Source organism: Scyliorhinus torazame, chromosome 10 (assembly GCF_047496885.1).
Source record: "Scyliorhinus torazame isolate Kashiwa2021f chromosome 10, sScyTor2.1, whole genome shotgun sequence".
Lineage (NCBI taxonomy): Eukaryota > Metazoa > Chordata > Chondrichthyes > Carcharhiniformes > Scyliorhinidae > Scyliorhinus > Scyliorhinus torazame.
The window spans coordinates 226,930,124-226,955,616 of NC_092716.1; the positions used below are offsets into that span (position 1 = coordinate 226,930,124).

At 42.0% G+C, this 25,493-nt stretch overlaps 1 protein-coding gene and 1 long non-coding RNA gene across 4 annotated transcripts in view; one reads left to right on the forward strand and one right to left on the reverse strand.

Moving 5' to 3' along the window:
- Window positions 1-25,493, forward strand: part of LOC140384630 (zinc finger protein 143-like) — a 136,623-nt gene that overhangs the window by 100,832 nt on the left and 10,298 nt on the right. For all 3 annotated transcript variants that reach the window (XM_072466518.1, XM_072466519.1, XM_072466520.1), the window contains exons 11-13: window positions 11,596-11,775; window positions 13,027-13,251; window positions 16,642-16,796. In XM_072466518.1, coding sequence (XP_072322619.1) covers window positions 11,596-11,775; window positions 13,027-13,251; window positions 16,642-16,796 — 560 coding nt within the window. The remainder of the gene's footprint in view (window positions 1-11,595; window positions 11,776-13,026; window positions 13,252-16,641; window positions 16,797-25,493) is intronic.
- LOC140384632 (uncharacterized) overlaps window positions 1-25,493 on the reverse strand; it is a 69,237-nt gene that overhangs the window by 27,408 nt on the left and 16,336 nt on the right. The gene's annotated exons all lie outside the window — the stretch shown is intronic.

Below are 25,493 nucleotides of genomic sequence, written 5' to 3' on the forward strand. Positions count from 1 at the left end.
GGTGGAGCAGGCAGGAGGAGGAGTTTAAGAAGGTGGTTTGTAGTTGCGAAAAGAAGCAGGGTTATCTTTGCATTCCAGGGTGCTTCTGGAATCGAGAACTGTTTTGGCAGAGGAGAGCAGAATCTGATGTGCTTTATGTGATCCAGCCAAATCTGAAGAATGGTTAAACCAGTTGTTTGCCATATTCGGATCTGTTTCCCTTTAAGTTAAGGGAGTGGAGATGAAGGCTATACTAGGGAATGATTAGGGTAAGAGAGAATGTTGATTTTAATAGGGGCCAGGACATCAAAGATGAAAGTGAGGGTGTGATTGTGCAGATTGGTAACTGCAGAAATGTTGCTTTTAGTGGAGAACCAAGGATTTAATGGTTAGGATTTTGGAAGTGCAGTTGTCAGTGAATTGGGAGACAGTTTATTCAGGGTGGACCTAAAATAATTGAGAGGGGGATGTGGGGGGAGACTGATGCAAGGAAGTGATCAGAGATGGACTTAATCTGTGACAGAGAAACCCGGGGTAGTGAAGTAAGGGAATGACAAGGTCATGAGTGTGGATTGGTTATGGGTAGGGTAGTTTAAGTCGAGGAGAGATTCAGGGTGGATGGGAGGTCAATGAACTCCAAGAAGAAGAGCATGATAAATTAAGATGGAGATTGAAATCACTGAGGATAAGAAATTGCTCATTGCAGAAGCTGAGAAAGGAAAACAGTGACGATATCTTGGTGATAAACTTGATATGTGCTTACTAGAAAATGATGATTTTAAATGAAAGGCAACAGGATGAAAAAAGGTGAGGTGCTCAAATGAGGAGAAGATGCCAGAGGATTAGGGAATTAACTATACTGGTCTGTGTGGGGCAAATAGTGGAAGGTCTGGCCAGGTGGGGAGGTTTAATTGAATGTGAATATGTCATCCACCCTTAGGTCAGGTTTCCCTCAAGGCCATGATAACATTCACAATACACTCATGGATGTCAAGACCTTGTTCACCCGTGAATGCACTTTCTGGAAGGAAGTATAGAGAGGAGAGTGGTAATAACTGATCTGCTGACAGTGCCCTGAAGCTCAACATAGGGAAGTTTGAGTGACTAGGAAGGATATAAAAAAACAATCAAGTTTAAACAAAGATAGTAGGATGGTGCAGTCAGGGCTATTGTTCATAAGAGACTGCAATGAGTGCTCTGGTGAGCTCTTTTGGAGGAGGCCATGAGAAGCACAGAGAGAACCTTTACAGTTACCTCAGAGGTAGTCAAACCTGGAATAGCAGCAGGAGATTAGGAAGGTTGAGGAGCACTGAAGTGTTGGGGTAGCGATTTGGGAGGGCAGATTAACCAAGAGAGGGAAAAATAAAAGTGTCATAGTTTTACAGCACAGAAAGATGCCCTTCAGCTCATCATGTAAGTGCTGGCCATCCAACACCATTCGATTCTAATCCCACTTTGGTCCGTAGCCTTGTACACAATTGTATTTCAAGTGCGCATCTAAATGGTTCTTAAATGTTGAGTATTCCCACATCTACCACCTTTTCAGGCAGAGATTTCCACCACCCTCTGTTTGAGAACATTTTTCCTCAAATTCCTTCTAAATCTCCTGCTCCGTACCATAAATCTATGCCCCTGGTTATTGACCCCTCAACTGAGAGGAAATGTTTCTTCTATCTACCCTATCTATATCCCTCAGAATTTTGTACACTTCGATGAGGTCCACCCTCCTCCTTCTCTGCTCTAAGGAAAAGAATCCCAGCCTATCAGCCTCTCTTCCTAGCTGAAAAGCTTCAGTCCAGGCAACATCCTGGTGAATCGCCTCTGCACCCTTTCTCATATGCCTTCTTAACCATCTTACCTACCTGTCCTGCAGCCTTCAGGGATCTTTGGACATGCATCGCAACATCCGTCTGGTTCTCTGTACTCACATTCTTTGTTTATTCTTGTGCCTTGTTAGTCCTCCTAAAATGCATCCCTTCACACTTTTCAGCATTAAATTCCATTTGCCACAGTTCCGCCCATCCAACCAGCCGTCTATATCGTTCTGTAATCTAAGACTTTCCTCCTCGCCATTTACCACACCAATTTTTGTGTCATCTACGAGCTTATTGATCATACTACCCACGTTACGTCTAGATCATTAATGTACACTACAAACAGCAACGGTCTAGCACCAATCTCTGCGGTGTACCGCACTGTACAGTCTGTACAGTCTTCTGGTCAAAAGAATATCTTTGAACCATTACCCTCTGCCTCCTGCCACCAAGTCAATTTGGGATCCAATTTTCCAAATTGCCCTGGATTCCATGGGCTCTTGATCAATCTATGTAGACTATGTCAACTGCACTGCCGTCAGCTACACACCGAGTCACCTCCTTGAAAAATTCAAATTTGTGAGACATGATCTCCCCCTGCAGAGCCATGCTGACTATCCTTGATTATTCCGTGCCTCTCCAAAAGGAGATTTGTTTCCAATAATTTCCTTACCTTTTGTGTTGGACTCACTGGCCTATAATTACCTGTTTTTCCTATACTCCCCTTCTTGAACAATGGTACCATACTAGCTGTCGTCCGGTCCTCTGGCATCTCTCCTGTGGCCAGAGAGGATTTGAAAATTAGTGTCAAAAGCCCCTACAATCTCCTCCCTTGTCTCTCACAGTAGTCTAGGATACATATCATCATGGCCTGGGTATTTATCCACATTTCAGCCTGCTAAAACAGCCAACACCTCTTCCCTCTCAATGTTACTCTGTTTAATTATACTCAGTTCCCCATCCCTGCTTTCTGTACCTACATCGTCCTGCCTCAGAGTGAACACAGATGGAAAATACTCATTTACTACCTCCCCTACATCGTTCGGCTCCACACACAGGTTGGCACTTTGATCCCTAATGGACCGTACCCTTTCCCTAGTTACCCGTTTACCTTTAATATAGTTATAAAACACCTTGCGATTTTCCTTTATTTTTATTTTTTAAAAATAAATTTAGAGTACCCAATTCATTTTTTCCAATTAAGGGGCAATTTAGCATTTTCAATCCACCTACCCTGCACATCTTTGGGTACAGACACGGGGAGAATGTGCAAACTCTACACGAACAATGACCCAGAGGCAGGATCGAACCTGGAACCTCGGCGCCGTGAGGCAGCAATGCTAACCACTGCGCCACCTCGCTGCCCAGATTTTCCTTTATTTTGCCCGCCAGTCAGTGTTTTTTCCTTTCCCCTCTTTGCTCCCCTAACTTATTTTTTAAGTACCCCCCCAAACTTTCTATACTTCTCCTAGGCATCCACTGTTTTGAGCCCCTGAATCTGCCATAAGCCTCCCTTTTTTTCCTTATCCAGTGCTGCATTTCCCTTGATATCCAGGGTTTTTGGGACTTGTTGGTTCCACCCTTTATCTTTATGGGACCATGTTGGCATTGTACTCTCTCTTTTTTGAATGACGCCCACTGCGCTGATGTGGATCTTCAGCCAGTCCGCTTTGGTCAGATCATGTCTTATCCTATTAAAATCGACCTCCCCACAATTCAGAAACTTTATTGCCGATCCATCTTTGTCCTTTTCCATAACTGCCTTAAAACCTAACCAAGTTTTGTTCACTATCACCAAAATACTCCCCCACTGACACCTCTATCGCTTGCCTGGCTTCATTCCCTAAAATTAGGTCAAGGACTGCTGCCTTTATGTAGGACTTTCTATGTGCTGGCTCAAAAAGCTCTCCAGGATGCACTTAATAACTTTTACATTGCTTGGTCCAGTGTGGTAGCCAAACATGCAAGCAAACAGGGAATGTTTCTACTCTGTACTTGACCTACCCGTTTGAAAAAAATCAAGTATTCAGTTATTGTTTTGCCTACCAATTAATTCTGGATTCCAATCTACCTGGGCAAGATTTATTTTCAACTCACTGAAATTAGGCCTCCTCCAGTTGGGTAGTTTTATGCTTGTTTGCTTCTTCTCCTTTTCCATAACTACTCTAAACCTGACGATGTTATGATCACTGTTCCTCAACAACTCTCCGATTGAAACATGCTCCACCTCTTCCATTTCATTCCAAAATCCACATCCAGCACTGCTTCATTGGCCTGAAAACACACAGATAAAAGTTCACCTTTCAGGAAATTCCCCCTCCCACACTTTTTGCTCTTTACTCTGTTACTGTCTCAGGCTATATTAGGATCACTGAAGATGCCTATTTTCACTGTTCTGTAGTTATTGAACCTTTCTGTAATGTGTCTGCAAATTTGCTTTTTTGGGGGTTTACTTCCCGATGTCATTCTTGATTGTGCCGTTTGTATGAGGTGCCAAATTTATACATTGTCTTTTGATAAATTTATCAATAGCCACAAAATATTAATCATTTGTGGGAAACTGACTGTTTGTTTTCACAGACTATTTGTTTACAAGACTTTCAACAAAGGTTTATTACTATGGCAACCAAATCTGGCCCGATAACAAGAGCTGCATGGTTACCTGACTTTATATCAACAATCCTAGAATTAAGTGCAGAGTTTGGATTTGGCTGAGTTAGTACATAACTTTTAATATATAATTAAAAAGAAAACCACCAGCATTGTTCACCAGTTTTAAAGTTTATGGATAGCTTGTGGCTTTCTTGAATGGGGTTGCTTATTTTGCCCTACTCATCTCTTTTAACTAATTTTCTTTGCCCATGGAATTAACTCCTTGCTGGGACATTAAGTATCCTCCAGTGCAGGGGTGGATTTACAATGAACACATCGTCCCTGGCACAGTGCCCTAAAGGGAGGTGGGGCCGCCAAAATGCAGGCTCTCTGATTCATGTCGCTTAGAGCCAATCTGGTGCAGACATACATTGCAAACCCGCCCACAAATGCAAACTCGACACTATTTCCAGCCAAGCACAGACTTATCTGATCTGCTGCAGCTCTCAGTTCTGCGCAGGGGCTGTGGAGACATTCACACGTTCACCTCTATATTACCCATGTTGTATGTGGCCAAGCGTCTGCGCAGTGAGGAGAGTCAGTATGGAATCAGGGGGAGACCCAGCCATGGTGCCTAATGGGAGAGCAGCAACGGTTGGTGCCCAGGGTTTGGTGGTTCAGATTAGAGAAAGCGTTAATGGCTGTCATGTTGGCACAGCTGGAATTGGAGGTGTAAATTCCAGCCCCTAGTGGCAGGAACCAGGGTTACAGGTGCTTAACCCCCTCAACTTCATCCCCCTTCCCCATCCCTTAGTAGGAAATGCTGATTGCGTGGGAGCAAGAGAGTGAGTGAGTGTGTAGGGCGGCACGGTAGCACAGTGGTTAGCACTGCTGCCTCACAGCACCAGGATCCCGGGTTCAACTCCGGACTTGGGTGACTGAATGTGTGGAGTCTGCATGTTCTCCCCGTGTCTGCGTTGGTTCCCTCCAGGTGCTCCGGTTTTCTCCAACAGTCCAAAGATGTGCAGCTTAGGTAGATTGGCTTTGCTAAATTGCCCTTTGTGTCCAACGGTTAGTTGGGATTACGGGGATGGGCAAGGGAGTGGGACTGAGTACGATGTTTATTCGGAGGATAGTTGCAGACTCAATGGGCTGAATGGCCTCCTTCTGCACTGTAGTTATTCTATGATTCATTGTGTGGGAGACCAGCTTGTATCCAGGCTCCTTCAGCAGTGAGCCCATCCTCACAGCGGCCGCCACTTGGGAGGTGTCTGTGGCATTGTGATGAAGTTGGCTACTAAAAGTGTTCAAGGGGCAGTTGCCATCACAGTAGAATGTGGAGCACTGGAGAGTACCACCAGTTCACTGGGAGAGAAAAGCACATTCTGTAGGTAAATCGTCACTAGCACTGAGGCCAGGCCAAGTCAGTCCACTTTAAACTTGCATTCCCACAGAAAGAACAATGTATTCTGCTTTTCCATTAATGTCTTTCGTTCATTTGTGTCATCCAAGCAGGAGGATGTCAAGGGAATGGCCTCTTTCATAGAATCCCAGCACCAGGGCTGTGACATCTTTAGGCTTCTCAACCGTATAAATATTTTATACGGATTAAGACTTGGGTTACGTAAATCCATTCTCCAAGAATATAGAAGTTTCTTTAGACCCCAGAAGTTGTGTCAATCACTTAATTTATTCTATTTGAAGCATAACCACAATATCTATTTATTCAAAATTAACTATGAAACAATGATAATTGATCATAAATTAGGATGTGTTACTTTATTTAATAGATAGTATGGGAGGGAAAAGATAGTTAAGAGTGCAGGCAAGAATTTCTTCCTAACTCAACATGTTGGGAAGTAATGGATTTAATCAGTAACAGTGCTTCTGAGATATCCGATTCCCATGTGGGAGCCGTAAAGATTCATAGCACGAAAGGAAGCTACTTGACCCATCATTGTGACTGCGCAGCTTTCAGAAAGAACTATCCACATTGTCCTATTTCCCATACTTCTCTACTTATTCTAACATTTCAGATATAAAACACGTAATGGATTCTATTCCTGCCACTGTTTCTGTTGGAACATTCCATGTCCGAACAACCCCTTAATTCATATTAGTAGTCATTGTGTCATCATATTACATTCAATTGAGAAAATTATTGCTGCAGACAACTTGCTTTACCTGCTATAAGAATGCAAAGGTTTCAAAAATGGAGATTGGGGTGTGCTGGTTGATGGAAATAAGTTATAGAGAAGAAAAGTAAAGTTATTTATATTAATAGTCAGCCTCAAAAATAAATATTTCACAAAATACAAAACATTGGCAAGATTGCATGTACAGGTATCAGATACAGCTGAAGTTAACTAAAGCCACAATTAAATGCTAAAAATGCATTGGGAAAAAAAACAATGGATCAGGTGACATTCCCATGGAAATGCTTCATAAGTTCTGTTAGTAACCAGAAAAGCCACATAAGTCCTTTGAAGCATTTAACAAGGTGGTTAGGATTGAGGAATAAGAAATGTATGTTTTGTATTCATTTTCAATATTGAAGATGAAACAGCGGAAGGTACAAATGCTTTAGATATTGGCTTTTGGAATGTAAACACATACATGGTCTTAGCTTGGTTTGAGGCACTGAAGATTGATCAGGTTGTTGGACCATTTAACTTTTAACCTCAAATACTGTAAAAAATTGGAGAGGTACTGTGCGAGCCATTAATTTAGCTGACTAATACTTCTTTGAAATCTGGACTAGTTTTAATTGACTGGCGAAAGATCCTGATGCATGAATACTTGCACACATGTGCCAAGCCCCATTCATTGATATCTACATAGGGTCATAGGAACAAGAGTAGGCCATTCAGTCCCTTGAGCTTGTTCTGCCATTATGGCTCATCTGTATCGTAACAATAATTAGTCTTGTTCCATATCTTGTAAGTAAACCTCTGTAATTCATGTTTTAATAGGCTTGAATTACATAATTGAACAGCTGCATAATGATTTTTTAGCTAAAGACTAATGATTCATGGTCCGAAATATAATGATAAAGGGCAATAATATCTATATTTAAAAAGCAAAATTTTCCTGATGTTTGGGGACTGAAATGTACTTGGGGTGAGGGGAAGAGAGAGTGTGCATAGGAGGTGCTGTCTAGAGAGAGTGGAGCGTGTGTGCGAGGGATGTCGCCCAGAGAGAGTGCGCGGGAGGGGGGTGGAGCAGTAGAGAGAATATGGCCAACAAATGCTGGCCTTATCAGCAACACTGGATCCCATGAAAGAATGAAATAAAAGTAAAGACAAGATTATTGAATTTATTGTGTTGAAGGAGGGAGAACCAGTCAAGATTGGTGAGGAGATGGGGAAAGCCACACTTGATGAGAAAGAGGATGTGGACAGTGGGGTTTTGAACAAGTGTTAGTTTATGTAGGGTGGAACTCGGAAGGCTAGTAAGGAGACCATTGGAGTAGTCAATTTTAGAGTTGATAAAGGCTTGGCTGAGGATTTCAGTATAAATGGGACAAGCTTGGTGTAGACGAGTGCACTGTTGAGGAGTGGCACAATTCAAACGGTCAATCTTCCCCTTCCTAATCCAGAGAATTCTCCAGGATCTTCTTGGAATCTTCCTTTTTTAAAAATTCATTAGTGGGATCTGAGTTTTACTAGCTGGGCCAGCATTTATTGCTTTGACTAGCTTATCTACTCACACTAGATTAACTTGTGCTGCGTGGGAGTTGCAAGTTTGCTTTTTGAATGGATCTATTGTTGTTGTCTATTTTTGAAGTGGGTTATCTTTTCACAGAGCACAGTTTGTATTCTGAATTGAAGAAATTCACAAATGAACAAGTTTTACAAAAAAACTGCTGTGATCCTTACATAGCACGTAGTAAATGAAGAACACTGGAGACAGATCAAAAAGAGAAAATAAAGTAACATAGTTTCAATTTTGTTGAATATATTGAAGAAAGATTACACTGAAAATCAAGCCAAATAAAAGAGAAGAAGTAAGCAATTTTTAAAAAGAGGCAAATCTGAAAATTGAGATATTAAAGTGGAATAATTAAAGCCAGAATAAATAAATAAAATGAAGAAATGTGCAGGTGGGAATACAGCAAAGCTAAGATAAAAGTGAACGGCAAAGGAAGAATATTTTCAGAAGGGAATAACACAATAGTAAAAATAGCAAACCTGGCCATTTTAATGTTGGTGCTTGATTCTGAAAGAATAGGGCGGCAGGGTGGCACAGTGGTTAGCACTGCTGCCGCACAGTGCCAGGGATCCAGGTTCAAATCTGGACGTGGGGGACTGTCTGTCTGGAGTCTTCACATTCTTTCCCTGTCCGCGTGGATTTCCTCTGGGTGCACCTCTCACAGTCTAAAGATGTGCAGGTTAGGTGGATTGGCCATGATAAATTGCCCCCTAGTGTCCAAAGGTTGGGTGGGGTAATGGGGACGGGGCAGGGGAGTGGGCCTGGTCAGGGTGCTCTTTCAGACGGTTGATGCAGATTGATGGGCCAAATGGCCTCCTTCTGCACTGTAGATATTCTATGATTTTATGAAATGGAAATGTGACATTGGACCCTGCTTTTCTCTTTATTTACTGTTTCGTTGAAATCGATTTGGATCAGTGGAAAGATTTTCCCTGTGGCGTTCTACAAATCTGACCATTGGTGTTGGGACCGTGCAAATGCCTATCTTCAGACTAGACTGGGCCTCTGTTTTAATGTCCCACCTGAAAGCAGTGCTTTGGATAATATATCACTTTTCAGTACTGCTCTGTCAACTTTTATTATGTAGTTCTGTCCTGAAGTGTACTTTGCACCAACAGTCTTCTACCTGAGGTATGAATGCTACCAACTGAGCCAAGTTAACACTGAAGAGTCAAATTAAATACAAGTATGATTCAGCTACATTGAGACAGCAACTAACCGTTTATTGTAATCCACTTTGAAATGTATATCTGCATCTTGCAACATCTCGCTAGATCGCAGGAAGTGTTCTGAGCTCTTGCGATATTTAATGGCTTTGTCACATCCCTGAGTCGGGCATGACGAGGTTGTTCGATCGCGCCCATAGTACAGAAAGAGGTCCCATCGTGTCTGCGCCTCCATCAAGCACCTATTTACTCTAATCCCATTTTCCAGCATTTGGTCCATAGCCTTGCATGTTATGGCATTTCCAGTGCTCATCTAAATGCTTTTTAAATGTTGTGAGCGTCTTTTAAAATTCATTTACAGGATGTGGGCATTGCTGGTTCGGTCAGCATTTATTGCCCATCCCTATTTACCCTTCAGTAGGTGGTGGTGAGTTGCCTTCTTGAACCGCTGCAGTCCTTGAAGTGTAGGTACACCCACTATGCTATTAGGGAGGGGGTTCCAGGATTTTGACCCAGCGACACTAAAGGAACGGTGATATATTTCCAAGTCAGGGTGGTGAGTGACTTGGAGGGAACCTCCAGGTGGTGGGGTTCCCAGGTATCTGCTGCTCTTGTCCTTCTAGATGGTAGTGGTCGTGGGTTTGGAAGGTGTTGTCTGAGGAACATTGGTGAGCTAGGGCAGTGCATCATGTAGATGGTACACAAGGCTGCCACTGTTCGTCGGTGGTGGAGGATTTGAATGTTTGTGGAAGGGGGAGTAATAAAGCGGGCTGCTTTGTCCTGGATGGTGAGCTTCTGGAGTGTTGTTGGAGCTGCACTCATCCAGGCAAGTGGAGAGTATTCCATTACACTCCTGATTTGTGCCTTGTAGATAGCGGACAGGCTTTGGGAGGGCCAGGAGGTGAAATACTTGCCGTATGATTCCTAGCCTTAGACCTGCCTTGGTAGCCACAGTATTAATGTGGCTAGTCCAGATCAGTTTCTGATCAATGGTAACCCCCCAAGGATGTTGAATTTGGGGGTTTCAGTGATGGTAATGCTATTGAATGTCAAGGGGTGGTGGTTAGATCCTCTCTTGTAGGAGATGGTCATTGCCTGGCACTTGTGTGACGTGAATATAACTTACCACTTGTTAGCCCAAGCCTGGATATTGTCCAGGTCTTGCTTCATTTGGACATGGACTGTTCATTATCTGAGGAGTCGCAAATGGTGTTGAACATTGTGCAGTCACCTGCAAACATCCCCACTTCTGACCTTATGATGGAAGGGAGGTCATTAATTAAGCAGCTGAAGATGGTTGGGTCTAGGTTCCTACCTCTACTACCCTTTCAGGCAGTGAGTTTCAGTTTCCCACCAGCTTCTAGGTGAAAAGGTGCCCCCTCACATCTCCTAAAAACCTCCTGCCCATTTCCTTAAATCTATGCTCCCTGATTATTGACCCCTCCACGAAGGGGGAATGTTTCTTCCACCCTATCTATAACCCTCATAATTTGATACACTGTGCTATACAGGAGAGGTTGCATGAATGCCAGGAATTGGAGCAAGTATCGTCAGTCTATTGGGGTTTAAAGCAGCGTTATTAATGTGTATTAACAGTATTAATGTGGCTAGTCCAGATCAGTTTCTGATCAATGGTAACCCCCGCCCCCCCCAGGATGTTGATATTTGGGGTTTCGGTGATGGTAATGCTATTGAATGTCATGGGGTAAGAACATAGTTATGTGTACTCTGTATGTATCATAATCGATGTATTATTATTCACAATGTAATTTACTTCACAAACATCGTTGTGTAATATAATCTGCAATGTATTTGTGAGTGTACATTATAAACTATTTTTAAAAAGCTGCGTTTTAATACCCATTGATGTGTAAGTAGGCTCTGTAAAAAGTGTTTTAAAACGACTTGCGTCCATTGCGGTTTGTAAACTCTTTTGATGACTATCTATGGTCTGCATAAAGGAAAACGTTGGGAACTGCAGGTCTAGACCAATTAAATATTAACCACATCATTTAGTTATCTGGCAAAAAAACATTCAAAATAAAATGTATGCTACCTTTTTATACCCTTGTTTTACTGCTTTGACCTTAAATTGTATTTTAAGGAGGTTGAAATATAAGTAAATCAAAAATGTCTGGCATAAAATGTGTGGCAGAACTTTAGTGCTACAGTTTCTTCATGTTTTAAGTTAACTTTGAATTGTGTGTGTATATATATAAATGTGCTAAATGTTAAGTCACTATAATATGTCAACCAAATATTGCAGATGCTTTACTTGCGTGTATTGTGCCCTGTTTTTGTTGTAATGAAATTGCATTCTATCTAACAAACAGGCGAAAGACCATTTAAATGTCCTTTTGAAGGCTGTGGCAGATCGTTCACTACATCAAATATTCGTAAAGTGCATATTCGGACGCACACAGGTGAAAGGCCATATTTCTGTCCAGAGGCAGGCTGTGGAAGAGCCTTTGCTAGTGCAACCAATTACAAGAACCACATGAGGATACACACAGGTATCAATCAGAATTACATGCTGCTAGACATTTCCTAAAGCTTGCCTATTAATATATTGCCTAACAGAGCACCGTACCTATTTAACTATCCATTTAAGCTATTTTGCAATTTATTTTAAAAATGTAATTCATCTTGAATGTTTCTTGGGGTGAGGTGGTTCCACTATTTTTGTCAGAGTATTGAGCGCTCTTTTTGTTTCACCTCAGTCTTCCCAGATTACATATCACCTATAGGTGAGAAGGCGAATGGCCCATTCTCAGGCCTTAGTCAGTTTAAGTCATTTAATAAGCGACATACAACAGCAGCACAGGGATAAGATGTACCTAAATTTGAAACCTCCCTCCTATTCAGTTACTTTACCTTATTTTTTTTTATTTAGAAGGCATTTCTTTTCAATTGGAATGCAAAATCCAGGGCTGTATTTTCACTCAAGAATTTGCCAGAACTTATACCTGTGATTTAATGGGATAAAAGTTGCATCCCACATAATTCCCTTGGAGAACAAGCCTGAATATCAGGTTTAAGTTTTTGAATAACAAGACTAAGTACTGGAAAGGGGGACATTGCTAGGACAAGATGAGTAGGGGTGGCCTATTTACAAAAATAATTACCCTGTACAGTTTCCTCATGTCTATAGAGGATAGAGGGTGAGATAGACCTTTCTCATCGAGCAAAGATTAGAAGCATTTGGCAACGGATCCACAGGCTAAATAAAAAGAGTTTGCGTGTTGGACACCTCTGATACAAGGCAACAAATCTGACAATACTGTACACTTGCAACAGTGCTTCAGTAAGCTGCTTTTATTTTTGTAATAAAATGGAAGGGAAAATAAAGGACCTCTCAGCCACAAAATACTGATTCTGTTGATCTGACGCTATATAAATTGTTGTAAAAACTCACCTGGTTCACTAAAGTCCTTTAGGGAGGGAAATCTGCCATCCATACTCGGTCTGGCCTCCATGTGACTCCAGAACCACAGCAATGTGATTGACTCTAAACTGTCCTCTGACATGGTCTTGTAAGCCATTCGGACAATTAAGGATGGGTAAAAAATACTGGCCCTGCCAGCGACATCCTATGAATCAATAAAGAAAATAAAACTCCTTTCAAGCTTTAAATGGCACAAAAGATTTTATAAGAAGAATGTGGTTTCGTTTTGCAGACTACCTGCAAAATATTACATGAGGTTTTGCTTTTTATTGTTGACTTTATCTTCATTATGTAATTGTAACTTATTTATAATGTGCAGGGGAGAAACCTTATGTCTGTACTGTACCTGGTTGTGACAAGCGCTTCACTGAGTATTCCAGTTTATATAAACACCACGTAGTTCATACACATTCCAAACCGTACAACTGTAACCACTGCGGCAAAACCTATAAACAGACCTCTACATTGGCAATGCATAAACGAACTGCACATGGTGACAGTGAGCCAACTGAAGAAGAAGAGACTTTCTTTGAACAACAGGATGGTGAGTACAATTTTGATATGTTTTTGGCCATGAAGTGTCATGGGTCAACTGATAATATTTAGTAATACTGATGAATCCCCAACAAAACATGTTTTTGCAACTTTGGAAAAGTTTCATTGCACCATAATCGTTGTCATCATAAGAAGAAATGTAGGAAATAAACTTGCAGACATTTTTTTCAAAACAGCACTCTGTAAGGCCTGAGATCAAGACCTTGAGTATCTGTTTTTATAGTTGAGCAGTTCAAGTTCTGTTCAGCGTTATTTTATCCCATCTGTGAAATGGCAGCATCTCTTCTGAAGGTATGAACTCATGCTAACTATCGGTTCACAGGTGCTGGGTTGATTTGTGGCAATTCTTCTATATGTTAGCCTCAATAATGAACATTGAGCTATTGACCAGAGTGGGCATTCTGCCAAAGTCCTTACGGGTGCAGTTTCCAACAGGAGTCAATGGATCATAATCCCCCCCCCACCACTTTTTTCCAGCTCAGTGGTGTGAAAATCAGTTGTTGCGCTCTGCTGTCATTCTAACTCCGATCAGCTAGGTCATACAATGGCGCAGTGGTTAGCACTGCTGCCTACAGCGCTGAGGACCCGGGTTCAATCCCAGTCCTGGGTCACTGTCCATTAGGAGGTTGCACATTCTCCCAGTGTCTGCGTGGGTTTCACCCCCACAACCTAAAGATGTGCAGGTTAGGTGGATTGGCTGCGCTAAATTACCCCATAATTGGAAAAAAATAACTGGGCACTCTAAATTTTTTTTTTAAAAACAAGGTCATACAACAGTGATCAGATCTGGGACTTGCTGGTTCATGTGGCTCAGGACTACACAAGATAGATAAAGGGGAAGCACGGTGGCACAGTGGTTAGCACTGCTGCCTCACAGTGCCAGAGACCCAGGTTCAATTCCGACCTCGGGTGACTGTGTGGAGTTTGCACATTCTTCCAGTGTCTGCGTGGGTTTCCTCTGGGTGCTCCGGTTTCCTCCCACGGTCCAAAGATGTGCAAGTTAGGTAGATTGGATATGCTAAATTGTCCCTTGGTGGGGTTACAGGGATCGGGTGGGGGATTGGGCCTGGGTAGGGTTCTCTTTCGGAGGGCCGGTGCAGACTCGAGGGGCTGAATGGCCTCCTCTGCACTATAGGGATTCTATGAATTCCTTCTAAATGTATAATTTCAAAACATAAACTGAAATGTGATTTGATCACTCCTGTGCTTGGATTTAATGTTCTGTAGTGGTAGTGCTCTTTGGCAGTCAATAGTCCAATTATAATCCCAATAAACTATACAGTTTATTCATCAGTTTCTTGGAGATTTCTAGCTCCACAGTTAGGGTAAAGGAGATGAAACACTGCAGTTTCTGTTGCAAATCTGATACTTGCCATTGTATGACATACTCAGCTGCCAACTATCTCTGTCTTTTTGTGATCTGGTTGGGCATTTAGCCCCTTTTGAGTCTGAAACCTCCAATCACATGTGTGTGGATGGCAATCAGAGATTTATTATTGAGCGGCTAAGGTATGAATGATTGGTATTTATGGCATCAGTATGTAATTTAAATAATAAATACCTTAACTGTAGATATTTTCGTCCACTGCTCTAATCATTCTCATCCTATCAGAAAGGAGAAGGTGACCTCTCGATTATGAATTTTCAATGAACATCAACACAATGTAAACTGGGACCAAATCTCCTTTCTATTTAACCACATCTTGATGCTGAATTTAGCATTGGCTTGCATGAATTCTCATACCATTTGGCTAATCAAGGAGTTATTTTTGTCTGAGACTAATGATTCATCCAATATGTTCTTTTAGAAATTTTATATTATTTTAGAAATTTGTGTTTTGTCAGTTGTAGTTTTAAACCAATCAGCATATCCACTCACCATGAGGGAATGTAAATTTGTATTTTTTTCCAACACTGCATTGGAACAGGAAGTCAGTGGCACTCGTATCTCATTGATGTACGATACATTGCTGCAGCAGAAGGCACAAAATGTTGCACAAATCACCCGATTTGTATGTTGGCAAGGTAATTTCAGCAGCCAGAGCAGAACACAAATTTTTTTGCAGGAAACTATTAATTGCAGCAGGGTAGCATAATGGTTAGCACTTTGGCTTCACAGCATCAGGGTCTCCCTATGTCTGCGTGGGTTTCTCCCCGTGTCTGCATGGATTTCCTCTGGGTGCCGTTTCCTCCCACATGTCCCGTAATTAGGTAATTTGGACATTCTGAATTCTCCCTCTGTGTACCCGAACAGGCGTCGGGATGTGGCGACTAGGGGCTTTTCACAGTAACTTCATTGCAGTGTTAATATAAGCCTACTTGTGACAATAAGGATTATTCTAACTGTGGATTGATAATAAAGCAAATTACTGCGGATGATGGAATATAAAACAAAAACAGAAAATACTGAAAAATCTCAGCAGGTCTGACAGCATCTGTGGCGAGAGAAGGGAGCTAACGTTTCGAGTCTGGATGACTCTTTGTCAAAACTGGAGAGAACTGGAAATAGGATCAGATTTATACTATTGTTGGGGTGCGTGGAGCAGTGGGGCTGGATAGACGGCCAGCGAAAGGTGGAGATTGTGGACAGAAAGGGAATGTAAATGGGGTGATCAAGGCTAAGAAGGGCATCAAGAGTCGCACATTAAGAGATTATAATATGTGAATGGCAGAAAAAAGGTAAGCAGGATGTCAAAGGACAACTAGGAACAGATAGCCCAGGTGGGGTGGGGAGAGGGAGGACAATGTTGAGGATTGTTAATATCTGCTTTCTCCTAATAACAAACTGCTTTCATGTCAAATCTTACAACAACAGCTTAAAGTCCAACAGGTTTGTTTGGAACCACTAGCTTTCGGAACGTAGCTCCTCCATCAGGTAAGTGATCAGGTACGCTCCGAAAGCTAGTGATACCAAACAAAGACTCACGTGATGAAGGAGCTACTCTCCGAAAGCTAGTGATTCCAAACAAACCTGTTGGACTTTAACCCGGTGTTGTAAGACTTCATACTGAGCCCACCCCAGTCCAACGCCAGCATCTCCACATCACGTTCATGTCAAATGATTATATAAATTATTTTGTGAGCTCTCAGTTATATAACATATGAAAAGTGTTTAACTTTATTGCACAGGAGGCTGATATAACATTACTTTGCATTTTATGGTATCATGGAAGCAGAGAAGTGTTGTACAGAAGCAGGCTATTCAGCCCATTGAGTCAAAGAATCCAGCTTCCCCCATTCTATTCTCATATCCCTAATTTTTTTTCTCTTGAGACATTACTAGTTTCAAAATAATCTCTATACCTTTTTTCCAGTAAAAACATTCCCAAACTAGAATTAGGTGTTAACATACTGTTTATGTCCTATTTTGTTTCAAAAGTTACTTCTGGAGATGAAATCCTTAAGGGACAACCAATTACCTATGTAACAGGAGTAGAAGAAGACAATGGGTTATCTGGACAAGTTACTACAGTTGCACAAGCAGATGTAGGTCAACATATGGCCCTTATTGCGCAAGATGGTTCGCAGCAACAGGTAAGAAAAAGACTAAACTCAAATTTCCATCTTGGGACTCTTTGGAGAGTCTCCTAACGTTTTTTTCTTTTTTTGCCTATTGTTTTCAGTCTGTATGCTTTTTGTCTATTTCCTTATCCATTTTAAAATTCTAACTGCTGTATTCTTGCAATGAGACCATAGAGGTAAAGTTACAATAGTATTTTAAATGTTAAAATATACACAATTTGCAACATCAGTCAGACTGCTGGGAAAGATAGCAAAAACAGAGAAAATCACTACACACTATCAATACCGCTGTATCTTTACATACAATAAAGCAGCATTGGTAAAGGCAGTTCAGCATTTTTTTTCACATGGCTAAAATGCATTGCATACTTCAGGACCCAAAAGAATGGAGAAAGCACATCTTTAGAGCAACAGCCAAGCTTGTTACATAATGATCATAAGAAATAGCAGCAGGAGCAGATTATTCAGCCCATCAAACCTGCTCCACCATTCAAAAAGATCAGGGTTGATTATGGCCTCAACTCCGTGTTCCTGCCTGTCTCCCATAATGCTCGATTCTTGGAGATCAAAAATGTGTCTAAATATTCAGTGCTCCCTATGGAAGATAATTCCAAAGACTAACGATTGTCAGAGAGAAAGATTTCTTCCTCATCTCCACTTTAAATGGGAGACCCTTGATTTTTTTAACTGTGCTCCCTCATTCTTTTCTCTATTCCTTCATGGAATGTTGGCCCATAGCCACCAGTCCATCTGGTGGGGATATGCCCACAATGCTGCAGTTTGGTACAACTGAGAATCTTGCTAGGCCATATCAGAGGACATTTAAGAATCAACCACATCACTGTGGATCTGGGGTATCATATAGGCCAAAGCAGGAGTCTGGAGAGAAAAAAACTCAAGCTCATCTGGAAGAGTCAGCATGGTTTTGTGAAAGAGAAATCATGTTTAACCAATTTATTGGAGTTCTTTGAAAGAGTAACATGCACCATGGATAATGGGGAACTTGTAGACGTACTATACTTGCTCTACCTGAATGCCATATTCCCACACTCTTCCCCATAATCCTTAACACCTTTTACAGTCCAGAAATATATCTATTTATTTCTTAAATACATTCAGTGATTGTCCTCCATTGCTTTATGTGGTAGAGAATTCCACAAATTCATCACTCTCTGAGTGAAGACATTTCTTCTCATCCCAGTCCTAATGGGCAGCACAGTAGCACAGTGATTAGCACTGTTGCTTCATAGTGCCAGGGTCCTGGATTCGAAGACTGATGGAATGCTATCTTCTACTACGAAAGGAATTGATCATAAAAAAAAGGATGTTAAGGATAGGTGAAACCACATCTCGATTACTGTGTACAGTTTTGATTGTCTTATTTAAGCAAGGATATAAATTTATTGGAGGAGGTTCAGAGGAGATTTACTAGATTGATAACTGGGATGAGAGGGTTGTCTCATCATGATGGGCTGGTTTAGCACAGGGCTAAATCGCTGGCTTTGAAAGCAGACCAAGGCAGGCCAGCAGTATGGTTCAATTCCCATACCTGCCTCCCCGAACAGGCACCGGAATGTGGCGACTCGGGGCTTTTCACAGTAACATAATTTGAAGCCTACTTGTAACAATAAGTGATTTTCATTTTATTTCATCATGAGGGAAAAATGGAGAGTCTGGGCTTGTTGCCGCTGGAGTTTAGAAGAGTGAGGGGAGACGTGATTGAAGTATATAAGATCCTGAATGGTCTCGACAAGGTGGACGTGGAAAGGATGTTTCCTCTTGTGGGTGAACAAGGGTGCACTGTTTCAAAATTAGGGGTCACCATTTAGGCCAGAGATGAGGAGAAATGTTTTCTCTGAGGGTTGTGTAACTTTAGAACTCTCTGCCTTAGAGGCGTGGTCATTGAATATCTTTAAGGCGGAGCTAGATATATTTTTGTTCGGCAAAGGAATAAAAGGTTATCGGGGGTTGTTGGGAATGTGGAATTCAAAACATAAATACACTAGCCATGATCTTATTGAATGGTGGAGCAGGTTCGAGGGGCCAAATGGCCTACTGCTGCTTCTATTTCATATGTTCGGTTCAGGTAAGAATGGCATATTTCCTTCCTTAAAGAACACTAGTGTACAGATTTTTTTAACGACAATAATTTCATGGTCACCATTAATGAGACTTAACTTTCAAATCCAGATATATTAACTAATTGAATTTAAATTCCGCCAGCTGCCGTGGTGTGACTTGGAACCATAGAATTCTTACTGTGCAGAAGGAGGCCATTTGGCCCATCGTGTCTACACGGAACCTATGAAAGAGCACTCTACCCAGGCCCCCCCCCCCCCCCCCATCCCCATGACCCCACCTAACCTACACATCTTTGGACACTAATTGACAATTTTTTTTTAGCCTGGCCAATCCATCTGACCTGCACATCTTTGGACTTGGGAGGAAACCGGAGCACCCGGAGGAAACCCACTGAGACACAGGGAGGAAATGCAAACTCCACGTAGACAGTGGCTCAAATCGAACCAAGGTTCCTAGTGCTGTGAGGCAGCAGTGCTAACCACTGTGCCACCTTGCCTACCCCCATTTGAACCTTTGTTCCCAGAACATTAACCTGGACCGCCGACTAGTCCAGTGATATTGTCACTCTGCCACCATCTCCCATTCTAGACACACCCGCAAGAGGAGGCATCCTCTTAGCATCCACCCTATCAAGGCGCCTCAGAATTTTATATGTTTCAATAAGATAATTTTTCATTCTTCTAAACTCCAATGAGTTTAGGCCCAACCAGCTGAACCTTTTCTCATAATTGAATCCCTTCATACCAGGAATCAGCCTAGTAAATCGTCTCTGAACTGCTTTCAATGCAAGTATAACCCTCCTTAAATGAGGAGAACAAAACTATACACGGTACTCTAGGTCTCACCAATGCTCTCTGCAGTTGTAGAAAATTATGATTTCTTTTTATACTCTATCCCCTTTGCAATAAGGGCTAACATTCCACTTCCTTCCTACATACCTGTACCCTACATGCTACCTTTTTGTGATTCACGGGAGGCACGGTGGCACAGTGGCTAGCACTGCGCTGAGGACCCGGATTCGATTCGGGTCACTGTCCATGTGGAGTTTGTATATTCTCTCCATGTCTGCATGGGTCTCACTCCCACAACCCAATGTTGTGCAGGGTAGGCGGATTGGCCATGCTAAATTGCCCCTTAATTGGAAAAAGAAAAAAACCAACTTTTTGTGATTCATGTACAAGGACAACCAGATCCCTCACTTAACTTATCTACATCCCTTTGCAGATTCTTTGTATCCGCTTCACAACTTGCTTTTACTACCTACCTTTGTATTGTCAGTAAATATCGGCCCCTACATCCACGTCAATATAAATTGTAATTAGTTAAAGTCCCAGTACTTATTCCATTTGTTACAGTTTGCTGACCTGAAAATGATCCATTTACCTCGACTCTCTATTTCCTGTTAGCTATACCTCTATCCATGCTAATATATTACCCCGGACGCCACAAGCTCTTATTTTGTACATTAACCTTTCTTTTGCCACCTTATCAAATGCCTTTTGGGATTCCAAATACACAACTCCTGGTACCCCATCATCCATATTACATCCTCAAAGAACTCTAATCAATTTGTCAAACTTTAATTCCCTTTCACAAAACGATTTTAACTCTGCTTAATTGGATTGTAATTTTCTAATTTTTCTCGTTATCAATAGAACATAACAGCGCAGTACAGGCCCATCGGCCCTCGATGTTGCGCCGACCTGTAGATTCCAGCACTTTCCAGATGACAGCCATTAGGCTAATTGACGTGTCTTTCCTGCTTTCTGTTTCCCTCCTTTCTTGAATAGAGGTGTTATATTTGTGGTTTTTCAATTCGCTGGGGTCCTTCTAGAAACTAGCGAATTTTAGAAGATTACAACCAATGCATTTGCTATTTCTGCAGCCACTGCTTTTAAGACCCTAGAATGCAAGCCCTCAGGTCCAGGGGACTTGTCAGCCCTTAGTCCCATTAGTTTTCCTAGTATTTTTTCTCTTGTGATAATGATTGTTTTAAGCTCCTCCTTCCCCTTTGCATTTTGGTTTTCTACTATTCTTGAGAAGCATTTTGTGTTTTCTACTGTGAAATCAGATACATAATACTTCTGATGGTTCTCTGAAACAGAGTGTGGATGCCCAGGTGCATCATCCAGGATTAGTAGTACGTTGAAAGACAAGTTATTTTGCCTCAGATAAGTGCAGACCTCTGGCAGAAAGCAATTGGCAAACCAGTCTTTAAGTACGATTACTCTAACCCAGGCATTGCTGTTAGCCTTCCAAAAGACTGGCAGATTCCCTTTGAGAGTTCAAGGACTTTCTGACCTATAAACCAGCATTGGTTTATAATTAAAGCCAGCCACATTGTCACAATGCAGAAGAGTCAGCCTCTCCTTTGCTGCTTTAGAACAAGGAGCTGCCTTCTTTTGAAATAGTTGTCCTATTTGGCATCTTCCAGAACAGGCCAGTTTCATCAGCCTTGAAGATCTGCTCTACCTAGTAGCCTCTCCCCTCACTGTGTTCCTGCAGCATTATGGGAAATGCCCTGCGGCTGCATGGTCAGCTGATGCAGCCTCCCCTACCAGCTTCACATTATGCAGCCTGAAACACTTTTTAAAACGAATCAAACTATCGTGTGCCAACTGAGAATCCTTTGTGAGTCTGCACCACCTTCATTGTCACGGGTGAGAACCTCATTCCTTCTTTTTATGTGCTGGTACAATTCAAGTGCTTTGTTTCAAACAATTGGACCATTAGCTGAGGTTCTCCTTTTGATGCAGATGCTCTATCCACATGTAGAGTAACTTCTCCATTTCCTCTAAGTATGGATCACCCCTGCTCACAAAAGTTAACTTGGTGGTATAACTACCAGAGGCACTAACACTGGCCGTTATATTTTCTTCACACTGCCTGAAGTACCTGATTGTGGATTGATCCACAGTGTATTCCCTGGCCAGCATGGTAGCACTTGCACCATGTTTCAGTCTATCTAAGATTGTAACTTTTTGTTCAAGTGTCATCACTTTCCTGAGACGTTTTCTGCTTTGCTCTGACTCACTCATTTTTAGTAAAGTGCTGTACGCTATCTGTACAGCAAAATACTGGTCGGCAGTTACTGTATCCTGTAAGTCACAGCAAACCACGTGCGTTTAGAAACGGCTCCTGCTCAGAGACGGCACATGCACAGTCTGTGTTTTCTATGTGGGAAAGACCACGAGCAGCATTTTTTATGGCCTCTGAATTCAATGTTTTATTAACCTGTTGGAACCAACATGTGTTCAGGTGAGAAGTTTAACATTTTAAATCATGGGTGGAAAAGTTTTGGGGCTGCAAACCGCAGTGGGAACCATATCTGTGTGGGTGAACAATTTCACGATAAGAGGGTTTCGCAAACTATAGAGTTGACTGTGATCATCAGAATTAGACTTTGTAAAATAACTACCGTGTTGTCTTAGGAAGATTTTTGATTATAACTTTAACATCATGGTGAGGTGTTTCACTATAAATCTGGAGTCATCGTCAGCTGAGAGCTGACAGTTTTACACTCTTGAGTTTGAGAGCTGCTGCTGAACACTTCAAACAGTTGAATTTCTAACTGTTGTGAAGAGGACTTTACACATGGAAGTTGCATCATGCTATGATAACCACTGCCTTCCTATGCAGCAACACTTCCAAATTCTGAACAACTCGTACTCTTATATGTTCTCTGTAGCTCTCATTCCTTTTTAACGTTTGTTTTTTCAATGACCCAGGATCCTGAATAGATGAATTTTTAAAAATCTCCCTCTCACTCCTTTTATCACTGACAATTTCTGTTAGTCACATTCGACATACTATCACTTTTGTTCTACACTTTTAGTCCAAAACAGCTCCTTAAAGTGGACAGTTGGCCTCCTGGATTCTGTAGTTAACTCTCAATGTAAGTATAATAGTACCCACATACCTCCCGTGATTAAACTTTCTGACAGAGATGTGTCCTCTTCCCTAACTGTGCATTAATTTCAATATTATGAGGGAAGCCTTCAAAGACATTTTTCCAATTCAGGGGCAATTTAGCATGGCCAATCCACTTATCCTGCACAACATTTGGGTTGTGGGGGTGAGACCCACGTAGACAGGGGAGAATGTGCAAACTCCACATGGACCATGACCCGAGGCCAGGATCGAGCCGGGCCCTCTGCACCGTGAGGCTACAGTGCCATTGTGCCACCCTCCTTAAAAGACTTTCAAGAAGATAAATTAGTTGGAAATTGTCCTGCGTCAGGTCTCCATGAAGAGCTTAATTTTTTGTCCACCTCCTGGAAACACCTGTTAAGTATGTGGGCGAAGGTGTGGGTCTAAGATCAGGCTCATCAGCCACGCAAGGACCCACAGAACCTATAACCAGGAACACGGAGTGTCTTAGTTGGACAATCATGCGCATTAGCGAGTAGTTACTGAAGGAGAAGATTCAATATGACTGCATGAGAATTTTGGAATCGGTTTATTTCAGTAACAAAATGAGTAATGAACTAAAATTCATACATTATACATGGTATAATGAAACTAGAAAAAACATTTAGCACTTCAGTTTACACTTTGGGGTATTAGTTTCATTATTTTTATCTAGGGTTTGTTTACTTCGTCTCTCCAAAAGTAAGTCTTTCAGGCAAATTTGTGAATTGCTGTAAAATACATTGCACAAGTGTGTCAAACCAGTTTGTAATTACAGAGGGCCTGAAATGGAGAGCTTCCCTGGTTCCAGAAATGCGGTGCAATTGAAGCATGTAAAAAACAGTATTTGTTTACTACTAATTAATACTTGTTTCTAATGCTCTTTGTAGTCGGTCCAAAATGTATTAGCTAGGAATTATGTTAACCTTTGTACTTGATTTTTTTGTCCATGCTGGGGATTAACATTTAAGTAGTTTGTAAGTACAGTATGTATACTCCACAATCTTCAAGGTAGTTTTGTTTTGCAGACATTTGTATCATGTTAACTTTGCTCTCATAATTTTAAACTTGTTCAGAAAACAAGTTTTACAATTAACAATCAATGCTCTCTCTCTCTCCTCTTCACCCCTGGCCCCGTGCCTTTGCTTCTGCAGTGTAGAGGGGATTTGTGGGAGGAGAAGGAAACTCTTAATTCAGTTCTGTAGAGCAGCATAGCAAGGAGACTAATTCGTTCAGTGTATGATTCTCTAGATTGATGTGAGTTCTTGGAACAGATCAATGGAATTATTTTGAATCACTATTGCAGCCCTCGATGTCGACAAACATCTCCGCATTTGCCGTTATCGGGAAAGAAAAATCCAGACCATAAAATCTTGCATATACCATACAATTCCTGTGCTTGTGAGAAATAACATCATAACTTTCCCTTGTTGCTAATTGTGTTCTCTTTATTTGGCTCTGAATATGGCGGTCAATATGGTCACCTTCCTTAATTCTAATTACGTTTTGCTCTGGAGTCACCTGGTATCTTTCGATACCACCACAAGGTTCAAACCGAATACTGATCAAAGATCGATACACCAGTTAGTTAGTTCAAAGTCAAATGCGTATTTATTTACACACAGTTAAATATACTCGTGCACAAATACTACAGACTAAACTATCACTACTGCTAAATCCTATACTTAGCTTCGGGCGCCCACTCAGTCAGAGGAACAATGGCCGTTGTTCGGTTCTGAGACTGTTCAAAGTGGTGAAGGGGGACAGCTAAGGTCGTCTGTCTGGTAGCGTGCGTTAACCTTGGACTTACTTGTTCTGGTGCAGCTGTTGGGCAGGTCTCTCCTCAGTGAGAGCCGGAGCCAAGAGAGCGATTCTCTCTTGGGAGATCCTTCTTATACCCAAAGGGGCTTCGCGCACTTTTGGGCGAGCCTCGAACTTGACCCCAATTAATTGGGCAGTTTCTCGATCATTCCTATTGATTTCCTCCAATAAAGGGGTGGGTGCCCTGATGGCTGGGCGTGCCCTAGGTGGCCGTTGGCCTGCTTTGTTCTGGTCTCCTCTGACGCCGGGGTGTCTGCCTTGGTATCGGTTACTCAAATGTTACCCTTTTGTTCCCGGAGACGGGCCATTAGTATGCTAATGGGTTTGCCGTTTTGGTCTTGTCTGGGAGCTGCAGCTCCAATATGCAGAAAAACTCTGAACCTGCTTGTTTTCTCAGTATTGTCCATTTTCCCTGCAATCTTTGCAAAGTGTCCATTTTGTAATCGGGAAGTGGCCATCCCAGATGGCTACACCCTAACCTACTATTCATCGCCTCAGCTGAGACCCATTCCATTTTTATTACTTATCTGTTTTTAATCCTATTGTCGATTCCTATCTTTTTCTTAAGCACTTGAGCGAAATTCAAGTTGATTCATGCCCACTTCGGTAACCCAGTTTTTCACACCCCTTTGCTCTAACCAGTGTTATTTCTTGGCTCTCCAAATTGTTTTAAGTTTTGCTTCTTAACTGTGTTATGGGGCGTCATTCTCCAACCCCCCGCCGGGTCGGAGAATCGCCGGGGGCTGGCGTGAATCCCGCCCCCGCCGGTTGCCGAAGTCTCCGGCACCGGATATTCAGCGGGGGCGGGAATCGCGGCGCGCCGGTTGGCGGGCCCCCCCGCTCGATTCTCCGGCCCGGATGGGCCGAAGTCCCGCCGATAAATTGCCTGTCCCGCCG